The 15,596-nt window shown below is 32.5% G+C and overlaps 1 protein-coding gene and 2 long non-coding RNA genes across 3 annotated transcripts; 1 reads left to right on the forward strand and 2 right to left on the reverse strand.

Moving 5' to 3' along the window:
* Positions 1-793: 793 nt before the first annotated feature.
* Positions 794-3,487, reverse strand: Scsalpha1 (Succinyl-coenzyme A synthetase alpha subunit 1). Its single transcript, XM_069060443.1, has 5 exons — positions 3,311-3,487; positions 2,887-3,119; positions 1,679-1,900; positions 1,328-1,612; positions 794-1,273 (listed from the first exon to the last, which is right to left on the reverse strand). Exons 1-5 carry the CDS (start codon positions 3,345-3,347, stop codon positions 1,058-1,060), a joined length of 993 nt encoding a protein of 330 aa, XP_068916544.1. The 5' UTR covers positions 3,348-3,487; the 3' UTR covers positions 794-1,057.
* A 5-nt stretch (positions 3,488-3,492) lies between these two features.
* LOC138139869 (uncharacterized) lies at positions 3,493-4,855 on the forward strand. Its single transcript, XR_011162392.1, has 3 exons — positions 3,493-3,845; positions 3,901-4,215; positions 4,737-4,855. It is a non-coding gene; the product is annotated as an uncharacterized lncRNA (long non-coding RNA).
* A 1,267-nt stretch (positions 4,856-6,122) lies between these two features.
* LOC138139870 (uncharacterized) lies at positions 6,123-7,189 on the reverse strand. The gene is made up of 3 exons (XR_011162393.1): positions 6,836-7,189; positions 6,571-6,784; positions 6,123-6,516 (listed from the first exon to the last, which is right to left on the reverse strand). It is a non-coding gene; the product is annotated as an uncharacterized lncRNA (long non-coding RNA).
* Between the last annotated feature and the right edge of the window lie 8,407 nt (positions 7,190-15,596).

Raw genomic sequence — 15,596 nt, forward strand, 5'->3', positions numbered from 1 at the left:
TGTCGCATATATGGAGTGACACAACAAAGTAAACATTACGAGACGCACATTTCATTACTTCGATCGTAGCCTGCAGCGCTGAAGGTGACGTTTCCACAAAAATTTATACAGATAGGCTCAATAAAATAAACATTGGAAACGTTCTTTTTCCACGAGGAATAGCGTCATGAGCCTTTCAAGGCGTTGAAAATCAGGAAATTTGTAAAGTAGATGCACGCAAAATAAAATTACCTACAGAACGGTAAAACAAGTTCAACTCATAAACAACTACAGGGTGATTGTGGACGTTGAAATCAATTCAAATGCGCTCCACGATTCGAACAATCAGTATTTTGGTTAAATATCTTGAATAAAACCATTTTAGTATTGTTGGTTGCCTAGCGTACAGCGTTAATTATTGTAATTTCCTCAAACTAATTTCGCTGGACTCCAGTAATGGCAAACGTAAAAATAAGAGAAATCTTTAGCTTTTTATGGGAAATATTATGATGATGCTTTTTTGAGATAAAAATGACTGAATGGTAAACGGTATAAAAAGAAACCAATAAATTAGTTTTCCTGACGATTTAATAGCAAAAATTGAACTTGGTTTATTTTGTTTTAATGATGAAACAAAACGTAAGAAATCAAAATAGTTGATCAGGATTATTTACTTTTTCTCTTTAAGTTTTATGTAGGTTATTTCTGCTGAAGGATCAGATTTGGATTTACTGTAACTTTTCTTTTTAATATGCCCAAATTTTGTTTATGACGATTAATTCTAATAAATTAGCCTTAATCAAAAAGAGAGTGGTCAGATTATGAGTACACTTTGTATTTCATGCAATAAATATTCAAATATACGTAATAGTAACAAATAACAATTGTAACAATTTTTAATGAAACAAGTCTTAACTATAACATACTCTATTGACTTAAATCAATGTAACAACAACGCCAATTTGGAACACATGACTTATTAATATTAATTAATACATTAAATACGCTGTGCTTAGATATAATCGGCTTTAATGGATTAACTATAATACAGTATTATTGACATTTATGAAATGGATATTTATGCCAGCCCTAAACGACGCATTTCTTTTAACAATTCGTTACCCATCTGAGCGGGTGACTTGGTGACGATAACTCCAGCCTTTTCCAGAGCGTTGATTTTATCTTGTGCGCCACCTTTCCCACCTGAGATTATAGCACCAGCGTGACCCATACGACGACCAGGTGGTGCTGACAGGCCCGCGATGAACGAAACAACTGGTTTTGCGTTAGGGCCCTGCGACAAAACACGAATTATTGAGCTTTCTTGCGTACGCCGCAGGCGCATTACCGTATTGTGATTCAGGAGATACTCCGCGGCTTGCTCCTCGGCAACGCCTCCGATTTCGCCGATGAGAATAATACCCTTCGTTTCCGAATCCTTCAAGAATACTTCAAGACAATCGATGAAGTCGGTGCCGTTGAAAGGATCGCCACCGATGCCCACGCAAAGGGTTTGACCCAAACCTACTTGCGTGGTTTGATGGACCGCCTCGTAAGTCAAAGTACCTGATCTCGACACGACACCGATGACACCCTTTTGGTGGATGTGACCGGGCATGATGCCGATCTTGCACTAGAAATGATGCCGGTATAAAATATTTGATCGAGCGGCGAAAGTTGGGACTCAGTTGGGAATTACCTGCTCTGGTGCTATGATGCCTGGACAGTTAGGACCTACCAACCTAGTTTTGTTCTGGCGAAGAAGTCTATGTTTTACTTTGACCATGTCTTGTTGAGGAATGCCTTCAGTTATACACACTATTAATGGGATTTCTGCGTCCATGGCTTCTAAAATGGCAGCACCGGCGCCTGGGGGCGGTACGTAGATAACTGAGGCTTCAGCACCGGTCGCATCTTTCGCCTAACAATAACAAAAAAAATAAAATAACAAAATGTATCTCAAGATGAAGCTCCAAGCACAATTTTTGTTTTAGTATTTTTCAAAAGAATATCATTGTTAGTTTCACTTGACAAGATATAGCAAGTTCTCTTTTATATGGGAGAAGAGGGAGCACTGAATTAATCATGTAAAGGAATATAATTCTATAGTTCTAAGACCTTTACCAGATAAAACTAGGTAGTGATTTTAGTGTTTACACTGAGAACATTATTAATTTATGTAAACTACAAAGGTGTGATAAGCTCTATGTAAATAAACAGAAATTACTACAAAATAAATTGAAATCACTACAGATTATTTAATTCATTCATGTCAGATGTGACAGTTGAAAAAAATTATGTACAAAATAATTATTTTAAAAAATATAACAAAAAAGCTCTCAAATTGTTTATAGTCACACTAAAATTAATAAAAACATTATACAACCTTTTCTTTATTAACCTAGTAAAACTTTCTATAAAATTTATATTTTCTGAAGAATAAAAAAATGTGAATTACATAATCACATCCACATTTTTTATATTGTTGGAAAAAGATGTCTAATAAAATTAACACAGCAGAAAAAAATACAACATTTTGCCTTGACAAAAAAAATCAAAAATCTTAATATACAACCTATAACATAATGCTTGCTGAAATTAAATTTGGAATTGATTCCATTGTGCAACTATAAAGCAATAACACTTCGAATGGAAGCAATCTGGATACAAAAATGTCATAAACTGAAACCAGAACAAATGATTGTTAAGTCATTAGTGTTAAGTTACTACATAAACATAATCAAACTAAGTGTTGATTTGCCAACAAGAGTGTCAACAATGTTGTGTAAAAAAACATACATGTGCTATTAACATACATTTTTGAAATTTTGTCAAAATAAAGATCAGTAAATGTCTTTAGGTAGTCACATGACAATATTTTAGGTGATATTTTAGTTTAAAACTGACCTCCTTCACACTATTAAATACTGGTAAGTCCAGATGAGTCTTGCCTCCCTTTCCAGGGGAGACACCTCCAACCATTTTAGTACCATATTCAATAGCCTGTTTGCTGTGGAAAGTTCCTTGTTTCCCTGTGAATCCTTGACAGATCACCTTTGTGTTAGCAGACAGTTTTAAGTTCATTCGAGAGGCTTCATAACTGTTGAATCGAATCGACTGTCCAACTTTTAAACTATCAGCTACAACAGCAAATTATCAATAAGAAATTGAACTTTGCACCTATAGGTTAAGAAATTTCTGGGAGTTTTCTTTGAGCAAAATACACACTCCGCGTGCTGCCAGTCGACTAAAATGAGTTAGCTTTGTGGGGATTGTCTCAATCTATTTTAATAACATATTTAATTCAAGGATTATGTAATTTTGTACTTACAGAATATTCGGCTCAGTATTCTTGTATGTGTGGCCATTGTAACGGTTTGTTTTCGTTATCAATACGTAAACTACTCTATTATTAAGTTAGTACATTAATGTTTAAAGCAAACTTTGGTTTATGATCTACCGCACAAAGTCCATACAATCACACACCACGATCTACTGAAACGAATGTGATTCGAGTGATTCGGGAATGGTGGGAACGGGGTGATAAATAGGATAGGCGGAGAATTACCTGTCACTTGCGGCAAAAAAGGATAAAAAATAGAACATTACAGGTTTCTGTCGGGTGTAACTTGTATGGATTAGGTCTCTGTAGAATGTATTCTCTGGTAGAATGCTTCAAAGTACAGTACTTAATTTATAATTGGATACGAAACAAACGACGTAAAAACTAACTGTACGAACTCCACAACGGTGTAAATACTCGTACACACGTGGTCGTTTGTTTTTTGCTGTGTTTTTTTTTGTCACTTTTTGCTAGTTATGGCCTTATCAGGGAAATTATTTCGAAGAATAAATCGCACATTTCGGTAAGTACCGTGAAACAAAGCAGTGCATCGCGCAAACAATATTCTTTATTTGTAGAAAATATCCAAGAAGCATGGCAAATACATCCGTGTGGGAAAACATTTCCATGTCCGTTCGACCAATCAATGATCCACCCAGTCCAGAAGCGGAAGTCCACGTGGTTATCTGCGGCAAATATATAAACATTGAATACGTGCACGGAGAGGGCACTCTGGAGAAAACCCGTCATATACATTTTCCCTATATTGAGGCGACCATGAGTCCAACGGTGGACTCTATAACTTTAGAACTAGAGGGAGGTGAACAGGTTACTTTCAGATTTGGCACAGAAGCTTCAAAAAGACAGTTTATTGAAGCTATCACCATAGAGAGGTAAAATTCTCATCTACAGTTGCTAATTTTTTACAAGTGGCCAGAAAGAAAAATATAAACTAAAGTCCATTCAAAAATTAAAAAACCACCAACGTCGCATTTTCCTCGATAATTACTATTGGCAACGATGTTTAGTGTAAAATTTGATGAGAATTGTAATTTTGAGGTTAAATGTTTATTAAATGTCTTGTTTTTCTGGGCATGTTTAAGTAAAAAATAATAAGAATCAATAAATAAATGAAACGTACTGCTAATAAAACAATATGGACGAAATTTAAAGCAATTGAATTTTATTTTGACTCAAATACATGTCATAATTTATTGTTACCAACATAGTATGAAAAAATATCTGCCTAGGGTTTTTTTAAATTTTACCAACCTAAAGCAACAGGTGGTGGTTTTTACTTTATGTATGAAAACGAATTCATGAAATGTTTTATGTAAGAGGTTATTCTTTCTGTGCCCAGTTGTTTTTTTTTTATAAATGAAATTACTTTGTATGTACTGTTTTTTTTTTGCAGCAGCAGTGACTCGGGGAATTCAGAAGGGTCAAATTCGGAGAATTTAGAGCAAGTTGTAGCGCCTTTGTAAATTAAATTAATAAATTCAATAAATTATAAAATTATTTTGCCGATTAAAATTTAAACTTTTTTAATATACCCACATATACCTTAAAATCGGCAAAAACCTTGAAAAAGTGTGTGCTGAGGACCTTCAACTAGAGACAGATATTACTTATGTTAGGTTAAATACCTACATATTGGATTTTCATGCAAACTGCAAAATAGTAAAAATAAGTAAGATTTTGGCAAACTCAAGTAACAAGTACAGTAGAAGTAAGGAATTTCGCACACATTGGACATTTCACTGATATGAGTTGTGAAACGGACCTTACGTAATAGTAACCTTGAAATAAGTCAGCCCAAAAGAAACATCTTTTATTGAGAAGATGGGGTTTAAATTAGTTGAAGAAATATCAAGTTACTCCGTTCCTCATCAGACAACAAGACGAACGAAAAGTTTGAAGAAAAAAATACCAATAAAAGATTGGAAAGAGTTGGAGAAAATTGTTAAAAATGATATATGTATTATGTAATATGATAATGAAAATATTAAATGCCTCTGGAAATTAGTCTGCCCACCTCTGCTCTACCTGACATAGCTGGAGGAGAGGATTCCATACGATAAAGAATCCTTATGAATCTTGTGATCACTTCGAAAAACTTGTGTAAAAATAATATTTTTTAAAAACTAAGCGGCAAAATCTAAACCCTTTGGGTCGAAAAAGCATTTAAAAGAGGAGTCCAACAGTGCAAAATTCATCGCACCGTTTGAAACTTTTAAAGCTTATAGTAATCTGAATTATATTTATAATATTGATAAATCAAATTTAATGAAAAATAAACTAAATGAATGCGTTACGTTCTTAATGGGATCTTGAACTTTACCGGTAGATTATTATCTTATCTGAATGTTATCGCTTTCTTAGTTTTTTGCGAGAGAGATTCAAAGCATATCGTAGCAATTAAAAATTCTTATAAACATTTACAATATGTAATCGCACATCTCAGTCGCATCAAGTACGTCGATTTATTGATAAATCAACTAATAGCGAATAGAGGTAGTTGGTAGCGTTCTTTCGAGAAGAATTTACTGGAATCTGCTCACGCACCACCTGGAATTACAAATACGTAAAAGCTACGCGAGTGTATTTTTTAAGTGGATATTCTGTGGGCAGTGTATTTGCAATAAAATAGGGTTACTCTGTTCAAAAATCTTAGTTTGATTCAATTTAGTTTTTATCGAATCACCAAACTTTCTTCGGGTCGTTTTATTTTTCTCCGACGACTTCACAACTTGAATCAAATGCGTTTTAAGGGATTGTCGTAACAATAAACAAGGAAACGTATTGTTAAACCATTCTTTATTTTATTGTTATCAATCACAATCTTGAAATTTCAACAAAAACTCAAGTTGTCTTGATTTTAGTGTTACATTATTATCCATAAAATAACAAATAATTAATTTATTGACTTTTCTTTGTATCTAATGCAAGTTTAAAATAATGAAGTGACATTACTTAAAGATGTATAGAAAATTAAACATACAATTAATTTTTCCTACAATTTAAAAATATTTGCTTACTAAGCATTTGTGAGGATTTCTTTAGCAAAATGTGTATGTTAACACAATTTTCGAATTTTAATTCCAAATATTAATTAATATTACCTTATTAGGCAACTCTTCTTCTCATAGTATACTTCTTTACTCATTCACTGTTACGACAATGGACAATAATTTCTGAAACAAAAAACTTATTATATCATCACTACATTTGCAGAACGATCAACCTACGAATTTTTACTTAATACATTTCGAAGTTTCTGGACACGTTGTCCTAGTTTCCAGATTTAATAATCAATATTTTTGAATGTAACAATTCGGAATGGTTGCCCACATAAACATATAACTAAGAGAAAATCTTCAAAAAAGTTTCTAGCAGATCTTCGGTAAATTTTAGGAGTTAAAATTATTACAAATTACAATTTCTTACACCTTAGAAAAATCACTGCAAAGAAACTTTGAAATTAAACAAATCGTACTCATTTTATCAAAATACCTTTTATTGTAAAGGACTTCAGTTGTAGAAAATCAATAATAAATTATTTTGTCGACTTATAAAACTGGATCAATCTATTTAATAAATTCACTTGAACCCTTCATTTTTGCGTTTTTAAAACTTTCGATAACTGTTCCCTCGTCTCTTAAACACTTCATGATTCACAAATAAAACGACTTTATTAAAAACTTCACGGGAAAAAGAAGTCGTTGATGTAGATAAGATTGTAAAAAAGGATATAAACAAGCACAAAATCATCAAGAAATTCACACCTTATCCGTAAAAACAACATTTATGAAATAAATATTAATTTGTTGCACATATTAATAATTCATATTTTTTCATTATTGAATGAATTGGAAAGTTAAGCAGCTTCTGACATTATTAGTTATGTTTATTATTATCAGATTTCAATAAATGAAATAATTGTTATTCTCAGTTAACCCAAAATTAAAAAAAAATTATACAAAAAGGATTTAATTTTGACGTTACTTACATTAAATCATTCAGTTATTTTTTTTTTTCAGAAATCTTATTGATTAAAAAAAATCTCTAAAAATACATACATATTGTAAAAGAGCTCTTTCGTATATATTTTGAGTTTTTTTAGATTTATATATTTTTATTATTTTATTTTCAGTAATGGATATTGACACCTTATTTTATTATTTTCTTCCGAATGCTATTTATATTTTTAACAACGATTTTCCCAATGAACGCAGTCATAATAGTTTTACGATTTATCGAGTGATTAGTGGTTTATCTTGTAGTCAGGATCACGAATGAGGCATAAATGTCCTTATTCTTTTAATCTGACCTTGCGATCTAGACTGCATCCGGAACAAAATTTAATGTGAAATTCTTGCCAAATCCTGTTCACAATGTATTGTCCGTTGTTTCTAATTTAATGTTTGAAAAATACGAAACACAATAAAGATAAAATAAGGGAGAAGTTCATTACGTTGCTTATAAATATTTCCTTTGCAAACAGTGGAATCAAATTTTAAGAAGGGGAAAACAAATAATCCTGAACCGTTTCATTACTTAGCTAACTCTCAAATAAAACCAATAAACATGGGAAAAATATTGATTAAATAGGTAAGTTAGTTTAAAGTATGGTATATATGGTATGACAATGCAAGTTGTGAGTTCGAAGCAAGTGATGCAATTTGGTATTACGGCAGAGTTTCCAATGGACCACCCACCCTTAATATGTAACTGTCTCTCAAGTAATTATTTTTGTGTTGTGAAAAAAAGGAAATGGGGATTTTTTAGGTTTCTCAGGCGAAGTGATCGTTCTTAAGTCCTTACATGTTGTTGTATTTACAGAAGGGTTTCTTCAATTAATTTGGTGGGCGGAGGTTGCACAGCTTTGTCAATTACTCCGCAGGACCAAACTATAAAAGCTGGATACTTCTCTTCAGATAACGTCATTCAGTCAGACGCAACCAAAGGTGAAGTTTAGTTATAAAGTTCCCATCTCTTCCACAAAATGTATCGAGTGTTGTTAATTTTTCTTTTGGTCGCCTTTGTGGGGGTATGTTCGGCTCAGTTAAATTTTTCTCCTAATTGGGGGAAGCGCGTAAGCTCTACGACGGGGGGTGGTGAATCCGACAACTGCAAGGAATCCATGGACGTGATCATGCTGATATACAAACTAATCCAGGTACAAAATTTTGCATTTTTTCACCGCTTGATGTAAACTTGGGTTTGTTTCTTTTTTCAGAATGAGGCTCAGAAACTAGTCGAATGTGAAAAGTTTTCTAATTAAATATGGACTCAATGGACAACAATTCGTTTTATGCCCACGTGTCGATTCGAACTATTGTTACTTAATTTTTCTTTCTTCTAGAAACATAATGTAAATTATGGTCAATAAAAAGTATTATTATTATTTTATCTAGTAATAAAATATAGCAGAGCCATCAAGATCTAGTGTAAATTTTTTAACAGTGGTTACGCGAAAACAAATTAACTACTCTTGACTGCCACTGTGCCAAAAATATGTAGGTAGTTAAATAACAACAATCAAGAAAATCTCATTACATACTACAGTGCCTCCAGAAATGTGGTAGCAACTTTTACACAAAGTGTCACAAGATGGCACTTTCGAAAAGCCAAATTTGTTCAATCTTGCAACATTCAATTTTTGAATTTTTTCAAAAGAATATGTTAAGGAGGTTTCCGAACAATTTTTACCCCACTAAAATTTGTCGAGATGTTGCTCGAAGGGTTCAGTTATGCATTGAGCATAATGGTGGTCAATTTGAACATTTTCAATAAAATTTAAATTTGAATGTTTTACGTTTAACAATTTTTGACATTTATCTATTTATCTCAATTTAGATAGCGGCGTTGCCATGCATAAAAAAGGTCTCTGTAAAAAAGTGTCATCTTGCGGGACCAATCGAAAAACTTGCTACCACATTTCTGGGCGCTCTGTACAAACATGCTTTTTTGAAAATATTATGTAAAAAGTCGACTGAGAATTGTCAATAATTGCGACTTCGGGGACACTTCCCTATGTGGTCTAATCTTATGTTACAATTCTTTAACACGAACTGTTACTTTACTGTTGCTGAAATGCAAATACTACTGCAGATTCTAACTGGAATAATTTGTAAACGTTTTACATGAAAATAATACATTAAGCATCAGAAGTTTAGAGGATCGGGTTCTTCAGGTTGTTGAATAAATGTATGGCTGTCCAAAATCGTGGAAAAAAGTGAAGTCGACACGATCGAAAGTAAATTATCTGATTGATTATTTTTTCAATCACGTGGTTTGAGAATTTGCTTGTTCTGCGTACGTCTATGTTTTATACTAATACGTTAGACGTAGCTGTTTTGCATATTATTTATGAGGAAGAACTTCTGAACTATATCGGTCTACAACAATTCAAAAGAGAGGTCTTTTTAAATCCGCTTGATTCTGATCAATAAATTAATTTTAATGACCGAATCTGAACATTTCGAAACGGAATATTTTAAGACGCTTGCCAAAATCAACACCTTTCTTAGCAATAATAGTCAAGTGTTAATGGCGCAACAAACACAAGGAGCTTTGAACAATGTTCATCTACCTCAATTAAAATTACTCTCAAATCATTAAAGGTACCGGTTGCCATAATCAATACAAAATTGGATTATACTACAAAAAATAATTGGGGACAAATTTTGTTAAAAGATAGGTCTAAGTTAAACGAATTAAAATGCTTCATAGAAAAACGTTGTCAATTCTTGGAATCGGTTTTCGCAAAAAATAGATCTCAATTCCAGTCGTTGTTTATTTTTTTTCCAATCTAATTTGTTTTTCAAAAAACTGAGACAGTCGCCCCATGACAAACGTTCTTCTGAATCCAACGCACTTTTTAGATCGCTTCAAAATGATAAATTAAGCAAAAATAACGGAAATTGGCGAAAAACGTTATTTTTTTTTTAAGAATGAAGCGATTTTTCAAAAAACTGAGACAGTCGCCCCATGAGATACGTTAATGTTTAACAAAAAATATTGTCACCATAGCTTCAAACATAAAACTGTGGAAAAATAAGGGAAATCCGTTTAGCGAACTTTACCATTGCTTGGCTAACCACTATCCAACAGCCTTAAGACGACACTATTGGGTAATAATAAATGGTAGAAATGAAGTACGCAAGGTAACAATAAAGTGCTTGAAATGTTTCAAAATTAATCCAAAACCGAGTATGCTAAAAATGGGTGATTTACCAGCCCAACGTGCAGAACCTCTTCAACCTTTTTTAAAAACGGGTGTGGATTATGGTGGCGGTCCAATTTTGATTAAACAAGGCAATAGAAAAGGTAAAAAAATAATAGAGTCATATATCGCACTTTTCATATGTCTAAATACAAAGGCCATCCACTTAGAGCTAGTTTCGGACTTAACCAGCGAAGCCTTCTTAGCTGCTTTACATAGATTTATTTCTCGCCGAAGTAATGTTTCCGAAATGTTCTCAGATAACCACCAACTTTGTCAGCGTTAATAATAATAATTTAAAAGAACTAGGCAAAGTCCTGATGTTTAACGAATTTGACCAAAATGCCATTCATTTTTTAATTAATAAAAACATAGCTAGCACTTTATACCTCCAAAAATCCCACACATGAGTGGCTTATGGGAGGCTGGTATTAGAACATTAAAAAACGACACCGAGAAAGTCTAGGGCAATGTAACGCTCACTTTTGAAGTAAACTCACGACCTTTAACCCCGCTGTCGCTGTCATCCAGTCCTAATGATCTCAACAAGGAGTTTTTTAATTTCAAATTCAAAATATCATTTGAACAAGAAACATTCCTGGTGACAAAAACTTAAGATAAATAATATCCCCAAAAAGTTCCTTTTGAAGAGGCCGGTTATAATACAGCAAGTCGTGATATTAACCACGACCTGCTGTATTATTACCGACCTGTTCATTTTATTAAAAATGCATTATGAAAAATAAATGTTTCCGAGAAAGAGTCAATTTCCGCCGATGAGGGCGCTACAAAATGGGCGCTTCACGCTTAAATAATAATAATCAATGGGCAATATATCGTGCGTTTATTTAATTTATCCTCAAAGTTGGTGTTGGAGAGTCGATTGAGAACGCAACACTCTTGTAAAAGCCTAAGATTTAAACAACTGATCCGTGATATGTTAAAAAAACAACGAACAATAAGGAAAAGATTCACGAATTTAATTTCAAAGCAGCAAAAATTAAAGAGTTTTTTGACTTCAATTCAAAATGTCATAAAAATATCCCCCAAAAACCCCTGTACACTAGCGCTATGCGGGGATCATTCAAACTACACTTTTGAACAGTCCGGTTATAAAGCAGCAGGTCGTCCTTACGTGTAGATTTCTTAGATACGTTTACGCCACTACTCACTAGATGGCACAGTACTTAAAATGGCAAATAAAGTTACTAGATATAATATCTAGTAACTTTAATCTCAAGTATTATTTCGAAATGTACAAAACAATAAAACATTTCCTATAATCAGATAGAAAAAATTACTGTCGACGAATCGATGAGAAATGATAATGTTGCGAAAATTAATTTACAGTTCTGAGCATCCAGCCGGTCCGTTTAAAACGGAATCGTTAACTCTTCTGAATGATTATCTTGCAAATTTCTCTCATTCGTTCTTGGGTACTCTTTGATTATTTATTTATAAGCTCATTATTTCAGTTGGGTTCTAATTAAGCTCGTATTAAAATTTTTGAAGTTTTATAATTAACAAATAAATAATTTAGAGTTATGGAAATCTGAACATTTTGTAAAAAAGGTGGCATGCCAAAGAGAGACACGTGACGTGTTAAATGATACACGAGTGTGAAAGTACGAAAGTAGATGGCGCGCAAGGATGTCACCTACGAAAATATTCAGGATAAAGTAATCATTTATGAACTTCATTAGTCCTCTCTGCTCTAGTGGAAATGTAAACTCCGCTCCTGCGACCTTGACAAAACCAACTCATAACTTGAGATGTTTTACGGTAAAGTTGCGTCACCTTCAAGCACAAAACCAATTCAAGGCGACGCACACTCCTTGTTTGTGGTTTTATAAATGTAAATTGATTTTGAATATAGTGACAGGATCTTTGAACAAGTCCAAAATCGTGTTATTAAATAATTTATGAGGAATTACAATTCAGTTTTCGTTACATCTAAACTTCAAATAATGATATTTTCACGGGATGATAAATGTTCCGGAGTTACGTTCTCATCAATTTTGCAAATACTTCAAAATGTATTTTATTTATGTGCGACTGTATCGTTTCCATACACAACTGACGCCTGTTAAAAATTAGCAAAAATCAAATATAGATTTTCTGTCTGTCCGTCAGGGTATATATTAGACAGAAAAAATGCGATAACTCCACACACTTTCGCCAGATTTGGTAGAAATAAAGTGAAGTAAATTGAGAAGTTGTAATTTTCGTCGGAGGTTTCACTACCGCATAGCTGGTTGTGTCGTACAATTTTGCGGTTTGGTATTTCTAAGTTTTCCTTATTTTTGTTGCCGCTTCTACATTTTCCGTTTTTAATGAAATTCTCCATACGCGAGTGCACAGATTTTATCAATTTCAATATGTATGCGGAGAACATTGTAAGTATTCTATCTCATCTTAACTGGTCTGTATAAACGTTTATGTAATCGGGGTTTCGGGATATTACAGCTTTTTGTTGTAAAAAGTTAAAGTTTAATGTGGTAAAAATTCAGCACACGCTAACGTCAAAAACAATTAAACATTCAAAAGTGAACACCGAAAGCGTTTTAATATTCGGTAAAATGGCCACGACGAAATTTCATTTGGGAGAACGTCACAACACAACGTTACGATACTTCAAAAAGAAAATTATATTTACAAGAGGTTAATCAATATTTGACGTTTTCTTCTTTCCAGCAGTAGCCGTTACCTAAATATAAATATAAAAGCGAAAGAAACGTCTATAAAAGCTTTCAGTATTCACGAACTAAGTCATCAGCTCTGCACTACAAAACATTTTATAGTTAGGTATATTGGGCCCTATTAAACCTTCCTCTACGGTCTTGTTATTTTGTTTTAATACACCTCACGAGACACAAATGGAAGGAAAACCCGAATTACCTTTGACGATATTTAGACGATAGTGTTTGGCCCATTTAAAAATATTACATTTCTCGGAATTATTTCACAAACTCTACGGCTAATTAATATCTGTCAAAAATTTTCATTAACAAAATACCAACTCGATTACGTTAAAAAGGTGGATGCGCCGGGCTGTAAATGATCTGCTTCATTCGATTGGAAAACGTCATTTTTGGAGTTATTTTCGGATTTAATAATGGACGATAAACGACAGGTAGCAATATACGTATTGTAAGGAACTGACAGCGATGACGGAAAAGAAAATTTAAAAAGAAATATTCGATTTAGTATGTGACGAATATCGGAACAAAATTCCTTAAATTCCGGAAAGCCCAGAGATGAATTTATATTAAATTTATTTCAGCAGACACGAATTCAACTCTTTTATTGTATGCGTACGTAAAGTAGTAACATCACTATCCTAGTGTAATAAAACTACATCGTTCAATAAGATACATATTCCGTGATCATTCTAATCAATTATTTTCTACCCTCTGCCGATGCTTTCAAGAAATGGTACTTATTGCATTGTTGTTTCCATCTAAAATTAGCCGATATAAAGAAATATAATTACGGCACACGTTTTGAGGCCTTTGAAATTTTCTCATCCATTCTTTTTTGTTGTTGATTCTTTGTTCTTTTTTTCATTTCAAAAAAAAAGAAACACCTTTCTGTGGCCATGACAGCGTAAATTTTTACATGGATATAAAAATTGTTTCAGCATTTCATTAGTGTTTTTATAGTGAACACGAAAATTTTTATTAAGTACATTAAATAACTTTGCGCAGAAAACTGGATAAAATGTTACGTGTATTATAAAACTGGATAATATTAGTTTTAACATTTACCATGTAAGAATGCCACTATATTATGTCACCACAAATAACTTCGGTTTATTATATTCTTAACAAAATTTTTGCTGATCTGCAGTAACAGTAATCAAATTAGTGAGAGTACAAAATAATATTGGAATGCTAAAATATTCACAATATGTGAATAATGGGAAACTTACACTACCCTAACACTATCATTGTTGTATATTTGCACCCATCTTTTGTAAACTAAATCATTATCATGTAATGTAGGGTCTCTGTGACATTTATCTGACACGAAACGAGTTTGTTAATGTTTCTTAGTTTTTAAGGAAGGTTTACGTGAATATTAATTAAAAACTGCTGCAAATAAAATGTTTCAACAGCAAAACAATTGCAAATAAATTGTTTCAGGACTCTATTTCAAAAGTTTTCTTGAAGTGCTAATCTGATATTTATAAAGTTACGTTAGATACTCATTTATAAAGTTAAAAAGACTTGATTAAAGACTTTGTCTAAAATGTAATATGTACCTTAGAAGTTTTGCTAAAGTTTGTTTATTAAGTTTTAATATTCAATTTCGTATGTTTCGAAGAGACATTCGAAATCAGAGGACGTCGTTTAGGCCATGAATAAAACAGTAATATTAATTTTATGTCAAACACCGAGTCGCTGACATACTGATGTAATTCTTTGCGCATCCAAATATATTTTATAATACTGGTTTTATATTGTTTGCCATCATAAACAAACATTTTATTAGCCACAAGATATTAAAAATAGTTTTGCAGTAAATTTTCAACAATATGTCTTCGTTGAGAACTGTAGTAAAAATTCGAAAGAAAATTTAGACTGCTATTAAAAAAGATGGTAGAGGAAGTGAATCAGATTTTCTGTAGCAATTTATTTATATAATACAAAAATTCTAAGTATAAGAGGTAGTTTAGGAGAAATAGAAAAACCAAGAAATTTTAATATTTCAATGTTTATAAAGTTGTTTGTCACAATTATTTAATTATAACTTGTAAACTTGTTTTTAAATACATACCAAAATTGTAAAATGAAAAAATTATTTATTATGGTATTAAAAATCGATGAAGGGATCCATCGTCTTTCTGAATTGAAAAAAGTATCAAGAAAATTCATTTTTTATTCTTTCATTGTCGGTGTAATTCAGGACCTCGCTTGAAACAGTTCAGGAAATAACGTTAAAAAATTACAAGATAATAAATACTTTTCCGTAAGTTAAGAAGTTGTAATTGCTTGTCCCTTATCTTGTCCTAAGTGCAGGCATTGCTCAAGGCGATTAAAGATT

Source organism: Tenebrio molitor, chromosome X (genome assembly GCF_963966145.1).
Source record: "Tenebrio molitor chromosome X, icTenMoli1.1, whole genome shotgun sequence".
NCBI classification, from domain to species: Eukaryota; Metazoa; Arthropoda; class Insecta; order Coleoptera; family Tenebrionidae; genus Tenebrio; species Tenebrio molitor.

Coding starts and splice junctions, on each gene's coding strand:
- Scsalpha1 (XM_069060443.1), bottom strand. CDS start 3,347: ATGGCCACACATACAAGAATACTGAGCCGAATATTCT. Junction 3,120..3,310: donor AATACTGAGCCGAATATTCT/GTAAGTACAAAA, acceptor TTGCTGTTGTAG/CTGATAGTTTAAAAGTTGGA. Junction 1,274..1,327: donor ATCTCCTGAATCACAATACG/GTAATGCGCCTG, acceptor GTTTTGTCGCAG/GGCCCTAACGCAAAACCAGT.